At 36.8% G+C, this 12,536-nt stretch overlaps 1 protein-coding gene across 1 annotated transcript in view; it reads left to right on the top strand.

The window, feature by feature from the left end:
- The first annotated feature begins 2,736 nt into the window (after nt 1-2,736).
- The window catches only part of TASP1 (taspase, threonine aspartase, 1), an 82,376-nt gene continuing 72,576 nt past the window's right edge, over nt 2,737-12,536 (top strand). The window contains exons 1-3 of the mRNA XM_010000178.1: nt 2,737-2,881; nt 3,843-3,910; nt 5,997-6,065. Coding sequence (XP_009998480.1) covers nt 2,737-2,881; nt 3,843-3,910; nt 5,997-6,065 — 282 coding nt within the window. The remainder of the gene's footprint in view (nt 2,882-3,842; nt 3,911-5,996; nt 6,066-12,536) is intronic.

Below are 12,536 nucleotides of genomic sequence, written 5' to 3'. Positions count from 1 at the left end.
CTGCCCTTGGCCCTCCCTGCCTCGGGCCTCGCGCTGTAAAGCCCCGGAAAGCCGTTAGGAAACGTTTCGTGTTCAAACGTCCCGGTGCGGTGAGCGCGGGGCCCTCTCGGCAGAGGTGTCCCGGGTCCGAGCAGGGCGCGCTGCGTCTGGCGTGACACGGGAGGTACCGGCGCTTCTGAGGGCCCTGCGTAGGATCCAGCGTTACTTTCCAGTGCAATAAGCGTTGTCGGCTGCCTGGGTAAAATCCTTACGGTTTCTGTGCTTCAGGTGTTGAACGAGAGTGTGTTCCTCCACCCTCGCTGTAGCTGTACAGGTGTAGGACGCTGAGTGGTGTGAGGAGGAGGGGTGAGGCCAGAGGTGATGGGTGTGTGGCAGCCAGGAAAGAGGGCAGGTAAATCCTAGAAGAAGCCAGAAATAGAAAGGTTGGGTCCAGTGGGAGCTTTCAGAGTGGAAGCAGCAGGTTGGTGAATGAGATTTGAAAGGGCCTGAACGGTTTGAGAGGGAAGGGGTTTGGCAAAGTTGAGTTATGAACTCGAACAAGGCTATTGAAATGGGTTGTCTATATGTTGTCTGGTGAAAATAAACACAATTCTCACACCCAAGCCTTTGTAAAGGCCTCATGAGGGTTTTCAGTCTGGAGTTACGCTATTAGTATCTTCATTTTCAAAAATTATTTACCATCATGATTACTGTCTCTACCACCACGCTATTTTTTCCATTTCTGCAAAATATCAATTTCTTACTTGTTCTCCTGTAATTTTACTTTAGTCTTTGCCACGCCCCTGTTGCTGTAAGGACATTCTGTGTGGTGTAGTAAGATACAGGAAAGTGGAGTTCATAGGAAACAGACAATTTCAGCTTAATGCCTGCACCAATGGCTGCTGGAGCATTATTAATAGCAAAAAGGAATTAAGTCATTAGGACTTTAATTGTAGATTGGAAGTTTATGCAGGAGACCATTACAATTAGATGTAGTCCATAAATGCTTTTCTTTCTCTGGAGTGTTGTACTACTCTTTAATTTTGTAAAAGTATGTATATATATATATATTCGTAATTATAGCAATAAGTTAAATATTTAACTTTTAATTGTATATGTATAAATATGCAAAGATACCTATATACATTTCGCATATAACAAAAAAAGAGCAGAAATAACTTCCTAGAAAGCTGTGATAATTTTCATTATTGAAAGGATGGTTGTGGTAAACCATCAGGTTTTCTGTTCTGTGCCAGTGCTGAATTTTGCTAAACATCATTTGCATTGTTCTGGTTGTTTAAATGGAGTGGTATTTAATTACTGGAGTAAGCCCTATAGCATTTACAAGATCTGTGGTTAAATCCTACAAATTAAACATGTAATTTTTTTTCTCTTCTGTTCACTTACTAGTATTCTTAGGTTACAAGTAGTCCTTTTCAACGTAGTGGGAGTAATATATATCATATTGGAGTCTCCTGGTATGTTATAGAGGTGCCCACCTGTATTCTCTGTTTTTAATTATACCTGCTTTTTTAGAGAAGTGGTATTTTTTCTGCTTTAATGTGCATTAGGCTGTGGATAAGAGGAGCAGCAAATACAGTGAGAATAATACACCATTCTGTACTTTAACTTGACAGCTTTTTTGTTTTGTATACTAGAAAATACAGTTTTTGCATTAACTTTCTGTGAACCTTGCATTCTATAAACATCTCAAGGGTAAAGATCAAAAACAAAGTTACTAAATTATTTGAAATTAACTTATGCATGTTGTGGTTCACTAATACCATACACTTGTCTAGGCAAACTTTCAGTGTTTTCAGTCTATTTGGCTTTTTTTTTTTTTTAAGAAATACTTTGCCATTTAAAAGAATGGTGTTTTTTTTTTTTCTTTCTCCTTTGCAAATTAATGGAGAGTAATATGAGTAAGGGATAAAAAAGAGTAGAAGTTCATTATGAGATCTTAAACAGCTATTTTCTGCAAAAGAAGGGAAAAAATATAGCATTTTAAAGTGTTGGTCTCACATGCTATAATTGTTTTGAGCACATGTTCAGAACTTCTTGTGTTACTACTACTGAATTTTGTGTTATTGCACAGCTTCAACATTGCTTATGTAAAATGTAGACACATCACATAAGTGGATGCCAGCATGTGATCTAAGAATTTGAGATTCTGCCATGCAACCATATATGCTTTCTCTCAGCTTTTGCCAGCATTACTACAGCTCTGCCTAAGACTTCCCACACAAGCAGGGAACGACACTTTTAAGAAATAAAAACTGTGGCTGCGGAGCATCATCACATTAAAAATTAGTTAGGCATGATGGGTGGAGAAGTAAGTTGTACTGTTGCATAAAAGAAGACCATGGAAAGCAGCTTTCTCTCAATCTTGGGTGAGCCTTAGATCCCTACAATCCCTACAGATTCCCTACAATGCCTGGAAAGGTTATTAGGTTCAAGTTAAGTTGTAATGAAAAGGCTACTTTCAGCTTGCGACATGGACTGTAACTGTTTTAAGTCTCATTAATGCTGTTAGCTAGGGAAGAGGCAGAACTTAAAAGCTCTTCTTTCAAGAGGCATACTCCACTTGTTTCAAACCTCTTTTCCAAAAGTTATTTTTGAAATTATTTGGATGAAATTAATCTTTTGAAATCAGTATCTAACGTATGCATGTGCTTTGGTTTTAGGATGATTCCTCTCCAGAGTCTATTTTTGGATGGAAGGATGCTCTTTTCCAGTAGAAGATGGTGATCCTAATATATGATCATGGAGAAGGGGCTAAGTCCAGTAGAAGTGTTACCTTCCAAATCGTCTCAGGTTACAGCTGTGAAAGTGGAGGTCAAAGAGCCTGAAACAAAGCAAACCCAAAGAGGAAAACGAGTGGGATTTGTGCTTGTCCATGCAGGTAAGTAAGATGCAGAGGCGTAGCAACTGGAATGGAAATGCATGTAAAAACTAAATATCAACTGAAGTTTTATATTGGTTTTGGACTACTACTATATTAATGAGATGACATTAACTTTGGATGTAAATATGGGAGTGGAGAATTTGATTGGAAGTTGCATTGGCTGGAGGATCTTGGAAACTGTTAATAAAAATGTAGGGATTTGGGTGTTCTGAATAGTTTTTGTTTTTTTTTTCCCAGACAAAGAAAACCCCAGACAAAATCCCTACATTTAAAAGGTTATAAAAGATATTCTGCAGTTATCTGCTAAGTTTGAGAAACCTACGAAATGTGAGAGATCTTTCAGTCTATTTCTTTACCCTTCTGAAGTATCAAGCTTAGCTGTTTCATGACTGATGGCTTCTTGTCTAACTTGTCTGTAGGGGCAATCTAGTTAAGGCTTTTTGAAACCTCTCTAGGTTGTTTGTTGCAGAACTTCACTTTTTTATCCTTTTGAAAGTTTTCCTCTATGTTTTTAGTCTTGTTCATATTTAAATGAATATGAGAGGAGGAACATAATGGTTAACTGCAAATTTGCAAGTCAGTGGTAAGAGGTAAATTGGCATTTGACTTAAAACCAAGGTTTTAGCCCAATACTGGATAATAAACAAAAAAGCTATGCTGGAAACCATTTGAGAATGAGCAAAACTGGAATATCTCAGAGAATGTTTATAGGAAGAGATCGTATGATGCTGAGATTTAGAGCTGTATGCTTTTGCATACTTGCTCTGTATCCTCTAGTTTGCTGAGTTTATTTAAATCAATGTTGGAATGCTTAAAATTGGCAATCATTGTTGCAAAAAGGAAATGCCAGTGTAATCCAGAATAAGGCAGGCTGTATCTGTCTTTATGTTCCTTCTGTGAACTATAGGCTGTAGTTTAACAGGTAGTATAACCTCTTTTCCTTTTGCCTTAATTGTAGGTGCAGGTTATCATTCCGAATCCAAAGCTAAAGAATACAAGCATGTGTGCAAAAGAGCCTGTCAGAAGGTATGTTTTAGCAGCTCTGCAGTCTTGTAGTGAATTATCCAAAAAATGTATTTGGTAGTGCTGTCCCTTCAGCACGAATGAGTGTATCCGGGTTTCCCTGCTCGGGCTTTATGCATTTCTAGAGGAAAAATGGAGCAGCAGCGGTTAGCATGCTTAGAGAGTCAATGAAGTGTGTGGCCATGAGGTGCAACAACATTCTCATCAGTTGTGGCAAATAGCAGAGTGGGGGAACAGGAGAATGGTCAGAGTGGTACCTAAACAGAATATTCCTACAGCTTCCTGCAGTGTTGCTGATGCTCTAGGATTTCTGGAGCTAAATATGGAGTCTGGATTTTTCTTTCATCCATATCTGCTCTTTTTGAAATTTATTTAAACTGTCATCCAGATAACTTGGTGAATACAGGGATTTTTAGAATTATGTTCTTCCTGATAGCTCTTAACTTTTTCAAAGGAGAGGGAGAAACAGAAACAATAAAACAAGAAAATGAAGCCCCTCTTCCCAAAGCTAGAAAGGAAGAAATGACAGTTTAATTTCCATTGAAATTTTAATCTCCTCCAGGAACTTAGCTTTGGAACTGGCAAGTTCTGTCTACTAAGTGTTGAATGAGAAGCTGGAAGTCCTATCTCCAGAATTTCTAAATACTTTTTGCTTTCTTCAGGGAAAAGAAGCTGGGGAAGGCTTTTTAGAAAAGTCTCAGAGTCGGCCTCTGATAATTGTCACTTTATTTTACAGTTTTGTTGCTCAGTCCTAATGCTGATCTGATTTTGTAACAAGAAACCTCAAAAATCATCCAAACTTAACACTAGTTTCATTGAAGTTGTAAGTTAGCCATGATTATACTAATTTTCTAGCTAATTATGTGTGAAAAAAGGTGGTGTGCTGTTGACTGTGCATCTAATTTGAGATTCCATTTGGTTCCTTTAAGCTAGTTAACCAACACAAATAGGAAGTACTAAGAACAGTCACAAGTTTGTCTTGCAAGAAAAGATGCAGCCATAGTTGTTTTCTGGGGTTCCCTGAGAGAACTTGACTGTAAGATCTTGTCCAGTCTGTATCTAAGAAATAATATTATGCTCTAGGAGTTAATTTTTGAGTGTGTATAGAATTTGAAGATAACGTCCTCCTCCCCCTCTTCTCTGCCGTAGTGAGACCCCACCTAGAGGGTTGTGTTCATTTCTGGGCTCCCCAGTTCAAGAGGGACAGGGATTTACTTGAGGGAGTCTAACAGCGGGCTATGAGGATGATTAAGGAATTGGAACATCTGTCTTACGAGGAAAGGCTGAGAGACCTGGGTCTGTTTAGTCTAGAGAAGACTGAGAGGCGATCTTACTGTATATAAGTATCTGAAGGGTGTGTGTCAAGAAGGAGGGGCCAAACTCTTTTCAGTCACACCCTGTGATAGGATGAGGGGCAGTGGATGCAAGCTGGAGCACAGGAAGTTCTGCCTCAACATGAGGAAGAACTTCTTTACTCTAAGGGTTACAGAGCACTGGAACAGGCTGCCCAGAGAGGTTGTGGAGTCTCCTTTGGAGACTTTCAAGATCTGTCTGGATACGTTTCCATGTGACCTGCCCTAGATTTTGTGGTGGTACTGCTCTGGCAGTGGGATTGGACTCTATAACCTCCAGAGGTCCCTTACAACCCTTAACACTCTGTGATAGTCTTGATATATTTTCATGTGTTGGCTTTTAGATGAGCTCACTTGTAGGTTCTGTTCAATTTCATGGAAATGGCCATATATGGTACTAGGGATTTTTGTTGAATCTTGGAAGGAAAATTAGAAACTTCTTAACTGAAACATCTAGTGTTTGGGGACACCAGGTATAAATATTTCTGTTGCTATAAATTCGTCCATGCAGGAATCTGCTACTAAATGCAGTGTTGCAATGTCTGAGTAGTGAAGTCATGTCTTCAGATCTGCCCTCACATGATGCATGCTATTTCCAATGCCTTTTGTTTTTATGTTCCCTTACATTTTAAACTAATTTGGTGAGGGTTTAGTTTTGTACAGGACTAGGAAAATGTAGGGCTTAGTCACAGGATGTTAGGATTTCTTAATCATCAGCTGAAAATTCTGTTTTACAGGCAATTGAGAAGCTACAGGCTGGTGCTCTTGCAACAGATGCGGTGACTGCAGCACTTATAGAATTGGAGGTATGAATTTCTGACTAGTAGTAAATATGTCTCTCGGGTACATTGCCAGATTTTCCTGTAGGAAGATGTTGATTCAAATGGGAAATCTACTGAGATTTCCATTTTTATGCTATACAAATTTTATCTTATGCTTTTCCAATGTATTTTGTAGTAAATTTATTGAAAGACATTCTAAAAATGCAAATTCAAGAAAAGTTGTTTAGTTGATGCAATATGGTTGTCATCGTAGGTATGCCTTATCTTCAACCTTCCAGAATAAATACAGTCATTAAAGACTTACTGAACACTTTGTAGGGAGCTCTATTTTTGACATACCAAGCTGCAGTCAGACTGTACTGGCTCTTCTTCTTGGATAGGGAAAAAAATCATGCTACTGGTCACATATTAATTAGAAATTGTAGGATAAGTCTTCCTTCCTCTCCTTCCTTTGGTTTGCATTAATATCTTACACTGAGTTATGTTCTATTCCTTAGTTATAATTTAAAAAATTTGAGTGCAGTTAGTCTTCAGTAGTTCTGCTAACACTCTCATGTAGTAATTATATTGAGGTAACCGTCTCCGAATATGCTTTCTTGGGTCGTGTTCATACCTTTTTCTGTTCTTCGGGGTAATTCTACAAAAGTGATGGTATAAGTTAGTGCTGATGGTCTCTCCATCCAATTAAAGGACTCTGTGAAAATGAAGTAGGAGTTTTAAGTTCTCATTTGTCCCGCAACATACTTTTGCTATGCGCTTAAATTAATGCCATTCCCCAAAGGGCTTTTTGTCTTACATTTTTTACTGTTTGTATCAGCTCTGATAGGATATGAGACTAGAAACAGACTGTTCAGGAAAATATGATTTCAGTGTAAGATAATGCTTTTATCTGATTCTTATGACAAAATATGTGTAGTAGAATAGGACAAGTAATGCTTTAATTTCCAAAAGGTACTTAAGCTTAATTAAGACAGAAAGTCTTGATAATCATAAAGACAAGAGCAGATATTTGAGGTTTTTGGAACAGAGTCTTTTTGGAGTGGTGAGATTTTTATAGCATCTGACTTCAGTGAAGGCTCTGTATGAATAATGTAGAAGCTAAAAGAATTTCTGGGTTATAAACGAGGCAGTTTGGTTATTGTCCCAGGCCTACTAATCCTTTATGGCAGTAATGATTGAAACAGGTATTCTTCTTCTCTGGTAAGAAGTAATTACTTATTCCTCTCCAATTTTATTGGAAGAGAAGGAAGGCAAGACAAGTGTTGTGTTGTAAAAATAATTTCCTGGGTTTGGAATTTATGGTAGTATTCTGAGAGGATCAGGGTTGGATTTGCTTACATGTATATTGGGAAAGTGTTAATTAACCTATTTGATAGGGTCAGTGTAAGACAGGTAGTATGTGTTTTGATGTGTGTTAGACATGCTGGCTAGGAGCCAAGACTGCAGTCTTACTTTTAACTTAGCGAGCTTCTTGGCTTTAAGCACTGCTCTTGGTCTCTACCAGACTGTTCAAATATGCTTTAATGTGTTATCTTACACATTACAATATAGCTAGGTGAAAACAAAAGGTATCTCTCTAATGAAATTATTTCTGATGCACTTCCATAAAATAACTGAGGCTCTGGTTACTCCACAAGATTGTTTTGTGTGTCAGTTCTATCCTCAGTTGGAAAAAAAAATAAAATTAAAAATCTGCTTTGTGTTGTGATTTTTATCATGTTCCTGAGCTACATAGGAGAAAACATGTTTTAAGAATCTTAACATAACAGTTATATATTTCTTTACAGCTGTGCCAGGCACAAATATTTTATCTGTTTTTGTTATCCTCAAGAGACTTCTCTTCTACTGTAGTAGATTTAAATACTCTGAAGTTACATCTGTATAAGAAGTTATGACTTTAAGATGAAATTAAAATCTTTTAATTAAGTTACTCCAATCAGCAACCTTTTTCTTCTGATCTGTCTTGCAACTATTTTGATTATGTCTGCTGTCATTCCACTTCTTGGTTTTATTATTGTCTTAGGTAATATTTTTATATGTACTGTTGCACAAAACCTACTTTTTTCCCTTTTTCCCATTCTTAAGATTATTATTTTTTGAAGTTGTACTGCTGTCATTAATGTAATTATTTGCTTTCATTTTTTTTTTATTAAGAGCTTTAAGTAAAGCTCTTAATTGTGGGTTGTTCTCTCTGTTACTGGAATAAAGAATATTTGGCTTGAGATTTGGGATTCTTTTAAATTCAAGTACGTAGCTATGTACTTACATTGAGGAAAAATCAAAGATATGCTTAAAACAAAATGGTGTGGTTTGCAGTTGCAATTTTTTGGATGTGGTATGAAAAATTCCAAAGTATTAGACTTCAGCTTTCAAAATGTTGAAAGTTTTGTATCTACTTGTATCTCATTTTGAACACCACCTCCAGACTTCTCTGTAATTTCTGGAGCTACATCTTCTGTTTTTATTCTGATCCTTTTCCTGATGCTCTATGGAAAACACAAACTGCTTGTGGCAAGTCCATGAAGCAAACAGAATAGTTTTTCTCATCACTTACAAACCTACATTTTTACCATAACATTTTCTATGTTTACTGTCTCTCTAATGAGCTATCGCTTTCCGTTTGTTCATGCAAGAAAAAAGTGGCTTTTCATAAAGGACTTCTGCATTTTCAGTTGGCAAAGTACATAGTGAAAATCTGCATGAAAACAATGTTTGTTTACACATGTCACTGTAATACAGTTTAAGATACAGAACAACAAATGTTGATACAACTTGTGATAACAGTTTCCATTGTGGATTAGTGTTGGTAACTTCTTGGTATTTTGCTTGCTGTAGAATACATTGCTGTGAGTTTATCTGAATTCTTTAATACATTTTATAGTTCTCCAGGACTTTTAAGGCTGTATGAAAAAAATTTTAGTCTTTGCAAGGCACAAATATCTTTTCATGAAAGTGTCATAAGATTTTTTTTTTCCTCAGTTCCACTCAATTACACAACTCCTATTACACAGAATTTCAGCTAATCCAAGAGGCATCACTTCAAAGACTTGTTGAGGCGCAAGAGTTGCTCTTGATCTTTTATGAGCAAGCTGACAGTTTGCTTGTGGTATGCTGTCTGTTTTTTGTTTTATTTTTGCAGGCTCTAAATGGGGAAAGAACAGCCTTTTACTTTGTTGGTCTATGTGAATCTTGAGTGAAGTAGCATTCTGTGATTAGGATAATAACGTTAATAGTTCACTAGAGAAAAGGTAGATTTATTTTGCAAAGTAATGAGCAGCTAACCCAGAATACTGTTAAAATAACTGTGCTGGTCTTCATAAGTATCAGCTGTATTTGATAAGTTGATTAAAGGCAGTCATGTTTTCCAGTTTGTGAACTCTGCCATGGCAGAAGAACAAATGAACACGTTACCTCTTTCAGCTTTTGGTAATAAAATGAGTCTGGACAAGGTGCTTCATAAGACTAATCATTTACACTCTATGCTTCTTCAAAGACATTATTGCCATACCATTTCTTTTTGCACTCTTGCTGTCAGCCACTGTATAAAGTCCCAATTTTCTCTTGAAACACAAAGGGATTTGGACAGCTTTTTAGGGGAGGGAAGGAGGTCCCCCTCCACACACCCCTCTTATAACTTTCTGTGTTTATTAAGACAGTGTGGATTACTTGTTTCTTTGATCTGACTTCAGTGGAATATTCTTTATGAACATAATTAAATTTGGAAATTAATATGGTTGTTGGGGAAGTAGTTGTCACATTTTGCGTTTCAGTCTCCTTGCTTCTGAAATTAACTGAGTTTACTTCACGTTGTCATTGTTGTGCATCAATGCAAAGGAGATCTTGAGCCTGTTGTTGTACTTAAGCTGTGGGTTTGCATGGCTGTCAGCAAAAGTTCATAGTGAAATAACTTGTTTCTTTTTAAATTATTTTTTCTTTGGTTGTATTTAGTTATTAATTTTATAGCAATTAAGATTTTTGAATATAAAATCTTAGTCCCAAGGAATTTACTTTAAAGATGAAAGCAGTGGCCTTGTTGTAATAAGGCAGTCACCATAAATGAACTTTTAATGGGTAATGAACTGGAAGTTGTTAATTCTAGTTAAAAGCCATACTATGATGTTTTGCAGCAGAGTGGCTAACAGTAATCTGTGACTAAAGTGTTCTTTGAAAACATTTTAGCTGGTGTAACTGAAAGGGGCATGACTCATCCTTGTAGAGTATTACTTCTTGTCACTAAATTCCCACAGAAAAATAAATTTTAAAATAACAGTGTGAAAAAATGAATGCCCATAGAGTTTGAATTCCTTTTAAAAGTTGCAAATAAACCATGGCCAAAACTGTATCAAAGATGGATGGAATGTTCTATAATGCATGTTGAAAATAGAGCATTTTAACTATATGCCTCAGTGTAATTCAGGACTGTTAGTGTTACACTGTTGAGTAACTTCTTCAGGCATTCCAACTTTGACTGCAGCTAGAAACTTAAGCATGCCTGTGTTTGCTGCCAGAACATGTATAAATACATCTTGAAGTAAAAAGGATGCTAAAAATAAAAATTATACCTTTGGTACCTTGAATGTTTTTACAAGATGGGCTAACCTGGGAATATAAAACTCTTGTTTCACATCTTAAATCTTTGTGTTACTTTCTTTGCTAGAGGTTTGTGTTGTAAGTTAGAGATACTTCAGTAGAGTAATGGCCAGGTAGTCTAGTATTTTTAAGGTAATTGAAAGCTTACATTTTGTTAAAATGATTTGTGTAGCCATTTGTTTGTCTTTTCCCTCTTCTTTTTTACATTTTTATGGTAGTAGGGCTTGCTGTTAACATGCAGAGCTCCTGCTTGGTTTGCTTTCTTGTCTTTCTTCAGATTCCTTAGAAATACCAAGGCTGATCCCTACTTAGGTTTTTAAATAGAAGTATATTTCTGAAGATGCCTTCTGTATTAGAAATGTTTTCCTCTTTCCCCTCGCTCCATCTTCTTGGATACAAACTTTGATTGGGTTCTTCCCTATCCTTTGGTAGTCATATAGTCCATGTGGTACTGCATTTTTCTGTCAGTGTATGAAGAGACTTGTTCTGTTAGCTCAGTTTATTTTCCTCCCCCTTTGAAATCATGCACATTTCTGTTTTAGTAATGTTTCTTCATTGCTTGAAGGCCTTGAATTTTCATTTCAAAACACAGCTTAATTCTCCTTAAATTGTTGTATTCCTCTATTTGTATATCAGAGTCTTATTGTATTCCTCCTTTTGTGTATCAGAGTCTTGAAATCTTTTGGTCAGGCTTTGCAGAGATCTATTTATGTGGTGTATTTCATGTTCTTGTCTAAAGTAGGTCTGAATTTCTGTTTCTATTTTTTGTAAAGGTTTTTCCCTGCCCCATTTCAAAGGCTTTATATCTCATCTCAGAGACACTCAGGTGGGTGTTAAAAATTCCATGCATTCACACCCACTTCCTGCATTGTCTAAAGCTGTTACAGATCACCTTTCAGATGAGTGAAGTTAGAGTTAGACCATCTTCCTCTTCGCAATTCTGAGACCATCATCTCGGTTGAGTGCAGTCTGATTGTACAGCTAAGTAAAGCTTCATGGAAATTTTGGACAAGTGTCTGGAATTCAATCTTTATTTTTTTTTATTGGAGAATTTACTCATGTTGTGACTGATTGCACTGAAGATTCCTTCTGAGTCCTAAAATGGTAAAGTTATGCCACAGCTTTGTTGGTGTAGCGTATTTATCTGATTTCTGTAATATTCTGAAAAGTATTCTATAGTATTCTGATAAATATTCTGTAGGGAGCAACAGGTGGCATTCCCTTTGCCTTGAGGTCCTCTGAATAAGTTGTCTCTTGGTTCATCCTTGAGGTTGTGGCAGTGAATGCTCTATGGCAAAGCATCAAGCACATCTAGATTTTTAGAAATAAAGTGAGCTAGTGCCACTCTGTATCCTGTAATTTTCGCCTACCTTATTTTTATTATTATGTTTATCAGGTGGTGGAAAGCCTTGTGTTTTGACTGCAGAAGGATTCTGGACAGTGTTACTAGGGCTTCTGTTCTGATGGGTCCTTCTCACTCCCTTTACTTTGCAATCACATCTGCTTTTAAGATAGTGGCTGTCTTCACTTTGTGGCAGTGACAGATTTATAGTGCACAAATGCTAATGCTTTCGAATATAATACACTGAGCAAATGTTTTTGGGACAAAACATTAGTAATTTTTCAGCATTACCCATGTAATTAACCATAGGCAAGGAACATGGGCAGCATTAGGATTAAGCATTGTTCATTCTTGTTTTTCGTCTCTCCATCAAGTATCTTTCACTGTTCACTTTTAGATTCCATCCATTGATTCTCTGCTGCTTTTGTTCTAAACTTCACTGACTTATTTTCCTCATATTTGTAGAGCAATGAAGTTGATTAATCCAACTCTGCAGTCTTCTACCTTTTCAAGGCCATCATTTTGGTAGCCCTTTTTAAATCTTATTGCCACCTACTCTTTCC

This window comes from Chaetura pelagica, unplaced genomic scaffold, assembly GCF_000747805.2.
Source record: "Chaetura pelagica isolate M959 unplaced genomic scaffold, ChaPel_1.0 scaffold336, whole genome shotgun sequence".
Lineage (NCBI taxonomy): Eukaryota > Metazoa > Chordata > Aves > Apodiformes > Apodidae > Chaetura > Chaetura pelagica.
This window is presented reverse-complemented; position numbering and strand designations above follow the sequence as displayed.